Here is a 13,581-nt window from a genome sequence, read left to right as displayed (position 1 = left end):
TTTATTGCCTCTTAAACTGATGTACCATTTTAAAGCTATAGAGTGTCTCGGTCTTTAGAGTTAATAAATATGTTTATAGAACAAATAGAATCTAGTCTAAAGAGGAAAGTACTGGAGTCCGATAATGTTTACCCATGGTAGCAAGGGGCAGGAAGCCTTGCATCCATACAGAGTGACTGCATCCATACACGACCGAACCTTCAGAATTTTTATCTACGCCTCTAATTTGATTCTAAACAGCACCACACAGCCCATATCCATGGACAGCAGAAGGGTGCAGAGGGAGGTGTGGATGTGGCAGAACCCCAGCCCCAGTGACAGTAAAAACAGTCTGGGAGGAGAGCCACCACCTGCCATCCCAGCACTTGCTGAAATGCGGGGAGGTTGTCTTATCTCCTGACGTCTAGAGAAAAGGGACAGAAGACTTCCATCATCATCATCAACACGGAGGCACAAATTATATTTTATACTTCAGCTCTTCTTTTAAAAATGGGAAAGAACCCTCCCTGGTCCCAAACATATTTTAAGGTACATGTGGGAGAGCTGGCTCGACCAGGGTACCTGACATCTTTGGTTAGTTGGAGTTGGGGACTAGAAGTGTGAAGAAGGAAGTAATGGAAAGGGAATCAAGCCCAGAAAGCACATTTATTTATTTATTTTTTTGTCATCGCTGAAGTTGTTTGATGAACAGGATATGCTAGACAAATAAACCTATGCCTCTAGAGAATGAATTTTCAAATTCTTAGTAAGAAAGGAAGAGAAAACAGTCAAAGATGACTCTAAAGGGTGGAATATATGTCCAAAAGATACAATGTGGACATTTAGCAAGCAGAGATATAAAGAGAGAGATCAGAAGGTGGAGCAAAATCAACCCGAATGGCTTACATTTGGACAAAACCAAACCGAGAGAAGGTTTTGCTTAAACCAGTGATAGACCTTTCATGATTTGTCCCCCACTGCCCACAAGTTCGGTGATGAGAGGGTTCACCTGCTGTAATCAGCTTCTTATTTCATGTCACATTTCACATTTCCTTCCTGAGCTCATTGCTGTAACTCCAGGTCAGGCTGCTTCTGGAGAGGGATGGGGTGCAGTGGCATCACCATGACAACACCAAGGGTGTAAAGAGTGGATGTTCTCCTGGAGACCACGCGAGCAACAGAGTAGAGACGGAAACATTTTTACTTTAGCTGCTAGGGTAGAAACTGTTAAATGGAGTGAAAGGCCAAGAAAGAACAATTCTTAAGGAAAAGGAAACTTATTTTGTAAAAGGTGGGGAAGAATGACATGAAAGGTACAAGGTTTGGGGTGTCCGAGGGTTGTGGATTTTAGGAGGTGAATGTCATCATGGGTGACTTCTGAAGTTCAGGGTCTGGAATGAACACTTGGAAAGACAAAATCCTGACAAAAGGATAGAGGAAGGTAATGAAATCTCCCACAGCAGCGACTAGATCAGGTTCACAACATGGACCATGCTTATGCCCATGTGGACCGTGAGGACATAATCCTGAGACGAAAGAACTTCTACCAAGATTGGCACCTGTATGTGCCTAGTGAACAAACCCTAAGAGGAATTGAGAACTGGAATCTTCTATACTCAAACTATTTTATACGTTGGTTTGCTTCTGCAAACTTATGAATCTGCCATTTTACAACAAGCACCAAACACTTCTCAGCTTCCCAAAGCCCTGGAGGAGACTGAAGTCCTTTTTTGTATTCCTAGTCCATTTAAATATATATCAGCGGTGTCTCTTGAAGATATGAGTTAAGAAAACAGCTGACATCAGATATGCCAAAGACAACAGTCCAGAGAAGCAGAAATGGATTCTGTCACTATCATTTACCCTCCGGATGCCACTAGAGAGATAACCATGGGTTTCTAGCATTTTCAAGTTGGCTTGGAGCCCAGAAGGTCTCAAAGAAGGAGGAGGTAGAGAGGATGGAAAGGGAGAGGAACCCAGTGTGGGGAGGGAAGGCAAGAGCTATCTCTTGAGCACTTCTGCCTGCTAGGTTCCATGCTCATGGTTTTGTGGTTGGGTTGAAGTCCATGAGGTACATGAAACCAATTGTAGTTCTTGATGCCATTTAGGTTGGATCCACAGGTCTGGCTCTGTGGGTACACTTGACATTGCTATTATCTCCCTCCCTATACAGAAAGCTCTCTTCCCTTGATCTCATGAAGCCTGGTAATGAGGGACGGATACAGGTGCTATTATCTCTATCTTCCAAATGAGAAAAAAGACAGAATAGGTGGAGCCTTTGCTCATAGCTGAACCAACCGGGGCTGGGAGTGGACTCCTGGTCTGCTGACTTCACGGGTCTCCTAAGTCTGGCCAGCAGAATGGGAATTATTGTCAAGCCTGGGTTCATCCTGCTGGAATGTTAGTGTGAACAAAGATGGCCATAGGCTGGGAGCACTGGTTTGGAGTCTGAAGGCTTAGGGTGAAGTCCTAGCTCCCCAGCCTCCCCACTGTGGGCCTTGGTTTCTTCATTTTTAAAAATGGAGAGTTTACACACACACACACACACACACACACACAGAGTCTCCTTACAGTTTTCAGTTCTGGGACCACAGCATCCTGTTTCAATGCTCATTCTTTTATCCTCCAACTTCCATTTTGTCATTATCCCATCTGAACTTTAAGGAGACAGGGATTTTTCTTCCTTTCAAAGCTCATTTTTTTTAAAGACTTCCATTTGCATTCTTTTTCTCAACCCCGTGAGCTAGACTACTTCGTCAAATACCTTCCGCAGAAGCATTTAGCTCTTTCTTTCAGCACTACTTAGAAGCCGCAATTGAAAAGTCTTGAACTGTGCCAACAGGCACCAGGGGAGACCTGTTGATTAGCAAAGAAGAGAGTCTGCTTCCAAGCCTCCTCTCAGGATAAGAATAGGTAAAGAATGTCCCTAAAAACGCCATGGGTAAGTGACAGCTTTCCTTTTGAGAACGCCTTTAAAACTTGCAAGAGACATCAGCAGCCTTTGGAAATGGCCTTAAGCTTTGACAGCTGTCATTTTGGCTGGCATTCTGAATCCCTGGGGTGGGGGGTGCGCTTCTTGTCTGGCATTTCAAGAGATTGCAAAAAGTATTCTCCCCCACCCTTCCCCACTGGGAATTGGTAAACAATTCTACCAGCCTTATTTTCTTTTAAAATTGATAGCAGAGCTGTTGCTAATAGAGCTAACAGAGCCCCTTTAATGAAGTACCAAGTGATTGTCTGTTCAGCCCAGCTCTGATAGTGTGAGATGCTTTTCCTCATAGCCAGACAGCACCGTGGTGGGAGGCATGGGAAATGCTGATTCTGTGGGGGTGGGGGTGGGGTGGGGTGGCTTTCCAGTTTTGTTTCCTTTGACCTCTCCCGTTTCCATCGCCCCCCCACCCCGCCATCTGTTCACTTAGGAATGGTTCAGCCTTTCTCTAGTTTCCTTGCCCTTCCTGACCTTCCACCACCCACCACCTTCCCTGACCCCATGAACCTGGTGCACAGCTGCATTTCCTAATTGTTTGCACCGGCGAATCTCGACAGTGGCTTCCTCCCCAAGGGCCACGGAAAACATCTGGGCACATTGTCTGCAAGTGACAAAAGAAGGAATTTGGCAAACCGGGAAGACAAAGTAGCCAATTTGAAGGAGAATGTGATGTGGGTCATGGTAAGAGGGCTTCTTAGTTTGATCCTGAGATTCCTCCCTTGCTCCCCTCCCACCTCGGATGAAACTCTAATATTTTGGTTTGAAAAGACAATTTTTTTCTTAGAAATCAGTTATGTGGGCACTTTACAAAGGAAGCTGATTTCAGTGTCAGCCTGGAAAGAACTCCCTCAAGAGTCTGGAGAGTAAGGGCATCTGAAAGAATAGGAATAATTAGGTATCTGAGTCTTCTGCTGAGGTGGGTATATATAGCAAGTGAGGACAGAAGGGGAGTACAGGGATGATGGTTCTATAGAAATCTTAGGCACTCAAGTCTCTGAGAACTAGTTTCAATGCATTTATTGGTAGTTTACTTGATTTTGTTTAAAAGCAAAACAAACTTTAAAAATCTCTATCACTAATTATTACTCAGACTCTGAAGGCCTTTCTAATGAACATTTCCTCCAAGTGGGCTTTGGTTCCACTAAATCAAATTCAGCCCCTGATTAACGATAGGCTTTGTATTCATTTCGAATCCTAATACCTGGACAATCTGATCAATCATAGCACCTACCCAGCAGGCTTTTGAGAAACAAGATAAAAATCCCAGAACTCACTGATTGGCAGCCCGTCCCACAGGGGAGCTCCATCTTGTAGGGCCCTACATTGGTCAGGCCAAGTGTGTAAGGACTGCACCCATGGTAGCCTCCTCTACAGAGAAGAAACAGTGAGAAGATGAGGTTAAATTCATTTTTCTTCAATTCAGTAGAACACCATTGACGTGCAACTCCAGTGATTTCTTAGAAATCTTCTAAGGCTCTGCCAGGAGAATTTACTTGTTTGTCTTTTCTCCTGGGGTCAGAGATTTGAAATGGTGAAAGGAAGCTTTGGAGAACATCTGGGCAGGAACTCTGACCTTAACTGATGCCCTACTGGATTCCTCTACAGTAATGAGACCCATCTTTCAGCAACATGCCAGAGATTAGCATTAGTCTTCAAGGTAGTCACCTTGAGAAGCCAAGTATTAGTTCCTGAGATGCGGCTGCTTCACAAATGCCTCAGAAGCCACTTTATTTGGCATATAAAGATCACAGGTTTTGTTTCTTTTTGAACCCAAGACTATCATATTTTGTCCATATCATCCTCATCACCAGTCTTGGCTTCAAAGCGGTTTTGATGGTTCCCCAAATCAAAGTCACCCTGACACGAGGATTTACAACTATTAAGACCATTCAAAAGGATGGTCATCTGTCTTGAAGGAGGAGACATGAACGTGTGTTGAACCCCAGTAACACATGACTGTTTTGAATAGATCAACACTTATCTGGACATGTATATTCTGGGATGTTTATTTGGGTAAAACATCAATCACTTTTTCTTTTCTTGCCATGTTTCTTTGTTAACAAATGTTTCCTTAGTTACTACATGAGCGTTTTATACGTAATATGCAGTATTGGACATGCTGTGGTATTCAATCCTCTTTTCAATGGAGACAGAAATTATGGCCAGACAGGTGACAGACCAGGACCACCTCTTCATTCCACCTACTTTGAGTATAAGTTGCTCTTTGACATAAACCTTATTATAAGAGCCTGTTTCAATGTGCTATATAAAATTACCCAGAGGACACAACTGCAAACAAAATGCTTAATTTTCTATTATTTTAACGCTAGTAGAGCTGCCAAGGGTTTATCATGAAGTTATTAAATTATCAGTTTCAAAAGTCACCCAAAGAAGGAGAAATGTACAGGTTAAATATGCATCCTCTGCACTTCAAGAGAATAAAGTTAAAGCCATGAGCATCTGTGGGTGTTGACCAGTCATTCACTACTCGGCATTTGTCCTGGTTAATACCATACCTTCAAAGTAAAAAAAAAAACAAAAGCAACTGACTATGCCTTTTGACTATCTCTTTAAATTTATAGGAAGATCTATGACATAACTAGTACTCCAAGCTGTTTGTTACCCCAGTCAGGGACCCCTACCTTGGATCAGGCCAGTTTAGATGGGTTTATCCAGTCATAAAATTCACTGGACCGATTCTTCCCTAACACGTAAAATTAGAGCAATACTCCTGGGAAAGCCCCCTTCCCCTCCAGGCTATGTTTTAAAGATGCCATGTAGTATTGGAATAAGTCAATGTTATTGAGGTTGAATATTTCAGGGCGTGATTACCTGAAGGAAATAATGTCTGTGCTGTTTGAGTGTGCTCTGGCCATCAGCATGGCTAGATCATTGGCCTCTGAACCACTATTCACCAAGAAAATGACCTGGAGGGAAACAGAAGACACATGACCTCATACGTTCATTTATTTCCTTATTACCCACTTAATCTGAAATTGCTAAAGACTGTGTGGCCCAGCCTCTAATTATTAAGGCAAGTTTCCTGTAGACAAGGAGTCCCATCCCTGGATTACTATGTTAACTCTACAGCTTTTCACTGAATAAGCTGCTAAGTGCTAGAGTTACAAAAATGGCCAAGGGATCATCCCGATTGTGAAACATTCCAGGCTTTCACTGGCTCTCATCAATGTTCTGCAAAATGCCAAGATGGGGAGACCCACGACAGGGTATGGAATGGTTAGTGGGTGAGTGTATCTGAGGACTGGCTCGCTTAGCTCTTGAATTTCAACCACCTGAGTTTTGAAGGCTGGGGCAAGGCAGGCCCCTTGACTCTACAGCCCTACGGGATGTCCTAGCCTGTCTATTCAGTGTGTGTGAATATTGAAAAAGCAAGCAAATGAAGAAAAAGTGCAGCTCCTCCTGGTTAGAAGAAAAGGGAGAAGTGAGGGCACCTGGGTCCTGCGGGCTCAGGGCCTGCGCCCCTGTTAACGTCCCTACTTTTGCTTCTCCATGAACATGACTGGGCTGTACTTAGGTTGCAACTGGTCCAGCTTTCTTCAGCTCTATAGTAACTAGAGAATCTAGAGAATACAGAAAATAATCCTAAAAGTCAACCCTGGGTGCTGGGCACTGTTCTATGTACGACATATATTTTAGTTCAATGAATCTGGAAATGCAAATCTTGGCCAACACTTCAACATCTCAGTTCAGTTAAAAAGAGACCTATTCAGTCATTTTGGATGCAGAAAAACATCTTATTTAGCAAAACTATCTCAGTGACTCCTAGATTGAATGGACTGAATGGGATTTAATTTTAGTTAAAAATGGCTCCACTTTGTGAAATGAGCCATGCAAATGACTTTGTAGAGGGGCCCTGGAGCCAAGAGAAGGAACTCCCTCCTTCCCTAGGAACATAGAGGAGAGTGTCCAGGGAGGAGGGCTGGGCTTCTGTGAAATGACTTTTGCAGACCCATGGCGCCAAGGACAGGCAGAGGCTGGGAGGTGATGGGTGAACACTGGCAGGCTTCACCAGCGATTCTTAAGTCCCTGTCTTCTTGATGCCTTTCTGATATGGCTATCACCTTACTATTTCAGATGCTCAAAGCATGGACCAGATTCCCTGTTCATATTCCTGCTTCCCTGGGATCATGAGACTCCTGTTCCTTTGAAGAGCATTGTACCTTTAGAGGCTCAGGAAGAAGTGCCGAAAGCTTCTCTGCAAACTCGTGGATTGGAGAGTGGAAGAAGAGGGAACTTGTGTGCCACAGGCGGCCCAGCTGCTTTTGCGCCACTGCGTTCACCTTCCTGGAGCAACAGGAAACCAGAGTTCCCCATGCTGCTGGTGGCCATGTTCCCCCCAACAGGCACACATTGGCCATTGAACCCAAATATGAGTCTACTTCTCAAATAGTTTCAAGAGGCTGGTTTCATCCACACGTGGGAAGAACTCTAACCAGCAGAGCTGGTTAACCAGTAGAGCTATCTGGCAATGGGATGGGTGGCCTTGAAATGTTGTGGGTTCTTTACCATGGGAGGTGTTCCAAAGGAGACCAGATGACAATCTCGCAGGGATTGTAGAAAAGAAACTCCTACTTCAGGACGTAGACTCTCTTTTAATTAGGTTTCCTTATTAAATACCCGAACAGTTTGGAAACTAGAGATGACTAGGTGTAAGACTGAGTGTCTTTTCATTTACTTTTCTAAAGAGTTATAGATCCATCATGCACATGTATATAACGACCACATTTCTTTCTTCAAAGGAGAGTCAAGTATCTGATTCCTAATAGTGGGCAATGTTGATGGACATTTTGTGACTCTGAAACCATACTCTGTCAAGGATCAGAGGGCTCAGGTTGAGCGTATGTAGGACCTGACTAGGAATGCCTTGAAGAGATAGGCCAGGATGTTTGAACTTGATCCAAAGGACAGCAATGGCTAGAGTTAACACACCAGTTCTATTTGTTAGTAATAGTTGTTCACACACACACACACACACACACACACACATTCGGGGCTAAATAAATAAATAAATAATGAAGAATTAAAAAAAAAATAATTTGAGAAATACCAGATCAGACAGATTTCTTTACTGTAGGACTTGCCAGTGCATTTGTTGGCCAAATACCCACTGTTTCTCCCCAGAAGGAACTTTACCAACTGACCTCTCCTGAAATCGGGGTTCCATGACTCACTTTAGAAAATTGCAGAGTATTAATGAACTCTTAAACAGAAGAGGTAATGGATAAAAGTGTTGTTCAACAAAATAAACATGTGAGCCATATGAGGGTAGGATAGATAGGGGAAGTCTGGTAATGGTGAGGCCAGCCAGGAGGGCAAGGTGGCCTTCCAGGTGTGGGAGGAGGAAAACTCCTAGGAGGCCGGGAATTAGTGGGGTACCTGTGGAAATTAGTGGGGAAATTAGTGGGAATTAGTGGGGGGGCCAGTGAGAGAGGCATTTCAGCAGAGGGAAAGCTAGACTTTGGAATCAGGTGGGCTAAGAGGAGTGAAAGGCAGGGATGAGTCAAAGATGACCTCACCATTCTTGCCTGTAATGTCAGGGAAACTCCAGGATTAGTCAAGAGATGCAGCCAGTGGCTGCCAGCTCCTGGCAGAGGATCTTTGCAGATTGGGAGGCTCATGTGTGTGCCTTGAATAAATGAATATGCAAGTAGAAGCAGTATAGTGGAGGGTATGATGGGTTTGGCCTCGGTAAGGCTGAACTTCAGCTGATGGTGGACTATCATGGAGAGGGGTGGGGATATCCTAGATGCTGTGGGAAATGTGGGGCATCCTAATGCCCACTCTGGGTTTATTGGAGTTATAATAGTATCTTGGTGAGGGGTCAAGGTGGAAGAGACAGAACTGGGAAAGGCTGCGGGAAGGGTCACTCACTGACCAAGAATGGCCCCATTCTGTGGGGGAAATAATAAGACATGAGAAGGTTATAGACAGAAGAGCAGAAGGCTAAGGAAAGGGTCAGGGGGTCAGGGTGAGAGGGAGATCAGGAGAAGCACAAAGGTCATGAACACCATTGAGTGGTCGACTAACAGGGACAACATCTAAGATTATTAATGAAATCAAAATTTTTCTTTCCTTTGTTTTTCTTTCCTTCTTTCATGGGGGCTTATCACATATTTTAGACTGCCTCTGAATTTTATTTTACAAGCTCCTTTGGACCTCACATGGGATGTGAGGCAGGAGACAGAGGCAGGAAGGAGAAGGCTGTGGGAGGAAGAGGTGAGCCTAGACCCTGGAGGTAAAACTCGCTCCTCCCACCTGGCAGCTGCTGGAGGGGAAGACCTTCACTCCTACTTTGACAGAAGGACCCAAACTTACTCACTTGATTGCAGCTTGCTGCTGTATTCTGATCTTACTTGAAGAGAGCTTTGTTGGATGGATGATTAAAGGCAAGAGTGAATAGGCAGGAAAATGAGAGAGTGGCATCAAAAATTAAAGAACTGTAGAAGAACCTGCCCAGGGTATTTGTGTGAGTGGGTTGATGACAGGGTCCAGAGAATCACAGAATTAACGGATCCACGCATTTCTAATATAAATTTCCAGCTCTGATTACTCATCTCTTAGCATCCTTTCTTTCCTCATCCATCCAGCCATCAGTCAGAGGTGAGGAAGATCCTTAGGCTAGAAGTGATTTCTCGATTCATCATCCCACACCCGACACTCAGCCGCCCCACAGGTTTATGAGAACTGTTTGCCTTTCCCTCAGTACTTTGCCTCTCTCTGGAAAGCTGTCACTAGTGAGGACAAGTACACACATACACAACCACACTCCAATCACGTGGCACACACCTCATGGCATGAGAATGAATAAACCTTGCATTGTCGAGAAAACAAAAAGGGCAGTGTTAAGATTTTTTTGTTACCCAGGAAATAGGGAGCATGGTGGCCATAAACCAGATACACCTAAGGAGAGAGAATTTGTAACCAGAGTTCTGAATCACTAACGCAATCATTAGCCTGGTCTCCATATATTCTTCAGGAGTGAAAATGCCGGAATTTTAAGGATACTCACGGGTGGCAGTGACCAACACTGACAGTGACAATCCCAGAAAAGAAATCCAGGTATCTGTTTCCCTCATAATCAAACAGCCATTCCATGTGACCCTGGTGAAGCAACAAAGGCTTCGGGAAATACGCCGTCGACATGGGAGCAAGGTGTTGACTGTGGATCTCCAGGACACGTTCATAGGCGAGGGACTGTAGATAGGCAAGATTTAAGGGTTTATGATCGCTTTTTTCCTCATCTTCACATTTCTTACAAGATCAACAGCAGGGCCTAATGAGTGTTTCGCCTCTATGCTGACCGAGCATAGGCTGCAGTCCTGTGCCCATACCTGGGGGTATTTGCCCCATGTGCTCCTTGCCCAAGGTCCTTCCTTCCTCTCCAGTACAGGAAATTATTAATGCGGCCCTTTGATCCCTTTCTAGATCAAATAAGAAGAAGGAGGCTGAAATTTTCTACCTTTCAGTGGAAAGCCTTGTCTTTGAATTCATGTTAGCTGTAGAAAAAAATATAAGGACTTTAGAAGTAAATGTCTGTGGTAATGTTCCTCCCTCCCACCCTCCCTCCCTCCTTCTCTCCCTTCCTTCCTTCCTTCCTTCCTCCCTTTCTCTCTCTCTCTCTTTCTTTCTCCCTTCTTTCCGTTCCTTCCTGTTTTCCTGCAGTTTTTTTTTTTAAGATTTTATTTATTTATTCATGAGAGACAGAGAGAGAGAGGGAAGCAGAGGCAGAGAGAGAAGCAGATATCCAGCTGAGCAGGGAGCCCGATGAAGGACTTAATCCCAAGACCCTGGGATCATGACCTGAGCTGAAGGCAGATGCTTAATCATCTGAGCCACCTGGGGCCCAGTTTTGTTTTTGTTTTTGTTTGTTTGTTTTTTTGTTTGTTTCCTTTTTGAATGAAAAGAAAGTGAAGTGCTGGTGGTGTTTATATCTTTCCCAAACTTTCTCCTATCCTTCTCTTCTTATTGGTACCTCCTGACTATTGACTCTACAATTTCTAACCTATGAGTATTATGTAGAATAAAGTGGATGGAAAAGAAGAAAGGGAGGAAGGGAGGGAGAGAGGGAAAGAGGAGTTAGAGAGGGAAAGAGGGAGGGAGGGAGAGAAAAAGAAAGAGAAGCCCAATATTTCTTAGTCTGAGAGCAAAATTATAATTTTATATTTTGGATGGAAGGACTCCTGAAGGTCAGATCATGCATTGCTGTATGACAGTCAAAACAACATTTTACTTATTTTTAATTTTTTTACCTTTTAAAAGATTTTTAAATTTATTTATTGGTCAGAGAGACAACAAGAGAGGGCACACAAGCAGGGGGAGTGGGAGAGGGAGAAGCAGACTTCCCACAGCCTGATATGGGGCTGGATCCCCGGACCCTGGGATCATGACCTGAGCTAAAGGTAGATGCTTAACGACTGAGCCACCCAGGCACACTTCAAAACAACATTTTAGAAGAAAATATATAGTATCACCTTTGTGATATATGTCTTTGTGTGTGTCTATCTATACTTATATCCCTGTTACAAATAGAAATAATCTCCTTCTTGTAGTCTTGGTCTGTCTCCGCTGTGTCCTGCACATGCACAATTCACATAACATCACTGAACGGAGTAAGAGAGTTCAGACCCTCCCAGTGACTTAAGGGATAGAATATCTAGGATGTGAGGGCTCAGTAGCAGGGCCATCTGTCTGTCTTTCTTGAGAAAAGAATTAATCTAGCCCTTTCAAGAAGAACCACTTTCTTAGGTTTTCCTAAAATTCTGACTCTTACCTGGTATTTTTCAGGTGTGAAGTCACAGGGAGGCATTCTGTGTTTTGTATGAAGACCAAGCTTGGTCACAGATGTCCGGAAAGCACCTATTAAAGGTGAAATGAGTTAGGATCCTCAATTAAACCTCAAACATGCCTGTTTGGAAAAATCACCTGTATGTGTACACAATCTGAACCAAGGTCTGTAGGCAACTTTATTTATTCCTTAGTTTAAAAGAATAACTCAAATCAACATTTAGTTTGGATTTAAAAACAAGTTATTGGGAGGAAGAAAAGGAGAGTTTCTTTCAAATCTAGTCCACAAAAGCATGGAGGGTATTGAGGGAAGTCCTCCTTTTCCCCACTGTGGTCCCTCATGAGCTCCTCCACACCCTGCACAAGGGATGACATTTCTCTCTACTGTCCACCAAACTTCTGTGCATTCCTGGAATAGATCTTCTTTGTTAATAGAGGCACTTTCTAAGCTTTGAGTGGCATAGTGCCCAAATCCTGGTGTCAATCCCAGTTCCTGATACCAGATTGGACTTCAGTAAACAAGGCATGAGTGGCTGTGGACTATCCTTGTAGAGAATGAGGAGAGATAGGTGTTCGGCAATGTAGTATAATAACAAATACACACAAAAAGGTCCAGAAGACAAAAACCTTCCTCTAAAACCCAACACAAAGACCATGACAACACAAGATCAGACCATGGCAAAGCCAAGATAAGATCCAGGGGAATCACTTAATATTTGGAGCTAGAAGGGGCCTCAGATTTTTGTTGTTGTTGGTAAAATGCTCACTTTATAGATGAGGAAACCAGCCCCAAGTGGTAAATTAATTGCTTAAGTTCACCAAGCTAGTTAGAGGCAGAACAAGAATGAAACTTCAAATATCTTGCTCCCAGCCTACTTCTCTTTTTCTCATTCATTGGTCACCTTCACCTCTCCTTTCCAGCACAGGTTTTGACCTGTCGTTAGCAGTGGGATGGGAAAATGGAGTTACAGAATCTCATAGTTTGGAAGAGATGTCTAGAGACCTTGTAAGTACTCTTAGAAAAGAATACTGCTACTTTTGAAGATTCAAGGTCAGTATCAAGATCATTCTACAGGTGGAGAGAGCTGAGAAAATCATGCCTCTTATTCAGCATGAAGGTTTGAAACCATAGATGAGATGTTGGTGTTTTGTGTAGTGATGAAGTCACAGTCCCGAACAACACAATGAGCATTTGTGTTTTTAAATGAAGCTGGAAAGTAACAGCTCTGAATATGTTTTTCTTCCAAGAGATCTCATTCACTTTTGTCCTCTAAATAATCACTAATGTCATTAATTTGCTCTTACCTTAACAACAAGTGACTTTAGGCTATCCATGTATTACAACAAGAAAAAAATATAACAGTTTAAGTTTTCTGGGAATTTCACCTTTTGAAAAGCTTTTCATTGTGTATCTCTGCATTAGTTACTCTTTTGAAATGGAAAATAATATTCTGAGTGTTTCTAAGAATTCAAATTCCCTTCACTCTTTCAGTCCTTTTTCTCTACCTGCACAATTAGAGCTGCCCATTGAGAAGACTCTAAGTTCTCTTGACTCCAAATCTATAGGGATTATGAAAGTTAGCTGGGGGTGGGGCAGAGTTGGGGAGAAGGATTTGATAAACAAGAGCCCAAATTTCAAACAGTCAGGGCAGGTTTATTCAGTTCTTTTTTCACCAGACTGATAGGAATGTGATAGTGGAGTGAGGGATCCAAATGAAATACATAAAATCCTGTTGGAAGGAAGGACGGAAGGGAGGAAGGAAAGAAGAGGAAGAGAGGGAAGGAGGGAAAGTGGGAAGGAGGAAAGA

At 43.3% G+C, this 13,581-nt stretch overlaps 1 protein-coding gene across 2 annotated transcripts in view; it reads right to left on the bottom strand.

Annotated features, from left to right (window-relative positions):
- The window catches only part of AGXT2 (alanine--glyoxylate aminotransferase 2), a 34,600-nt gene that overhangs the window by 16,119 nt on the left and 4,900 nt on the right, over nt 1-13,581 (bottom strand). The window contains exons 2-7 of one of the 2 annotated variants that reach the window (XM_046000826.1): nt 11,760-11,845; nt 9,999-10,183; nt 7,150-7,273; nt 5,801-5,895; nt 4,243-4,336; nt 3,476-3,569 (exon numbers count right to left, since the gene is read on the bottom strand). In XM_046000826.1, coding sequence (XP_045856782.1) covers nt 3,476-3,569; nt 4,243-4,336; nt 5,801-5,895; nt 7,150-7,273; nt 9,999-10,183; nt 11,760-11,845 — 678 coding nt within the window. The remainder of the gene's footprint in view (nt 1-3,475; nt 3,570-4,242; nt 4,337-5,800; nt 5,896-7,149; nt 7,274-9,998; nt 10,184-11,759; nt 11,846-13,581) is intronic. The other variant, XM_046000827.1, reaches the window with a different exon arrangement.

This window comes from Meles meles, chromosome 3 (assembly GCF_922984935.1).
Source record: "Meles meles chromosome 3, mMelMel3.1 paternal haplotype, whole genome shotgun sequence".
In the NCBI taxonomy this organism is placed as follows: domain Eukaryota; kingdom Metazoa; phylum Chordata; class Mammalia; order Carnivora; family Mustelidae; genus Meles; species Meles meles.
Note: the sequence above shows the minus strand (reverse complement) of the source record. Positions and strands in the feature narration are given on the sequence as shown.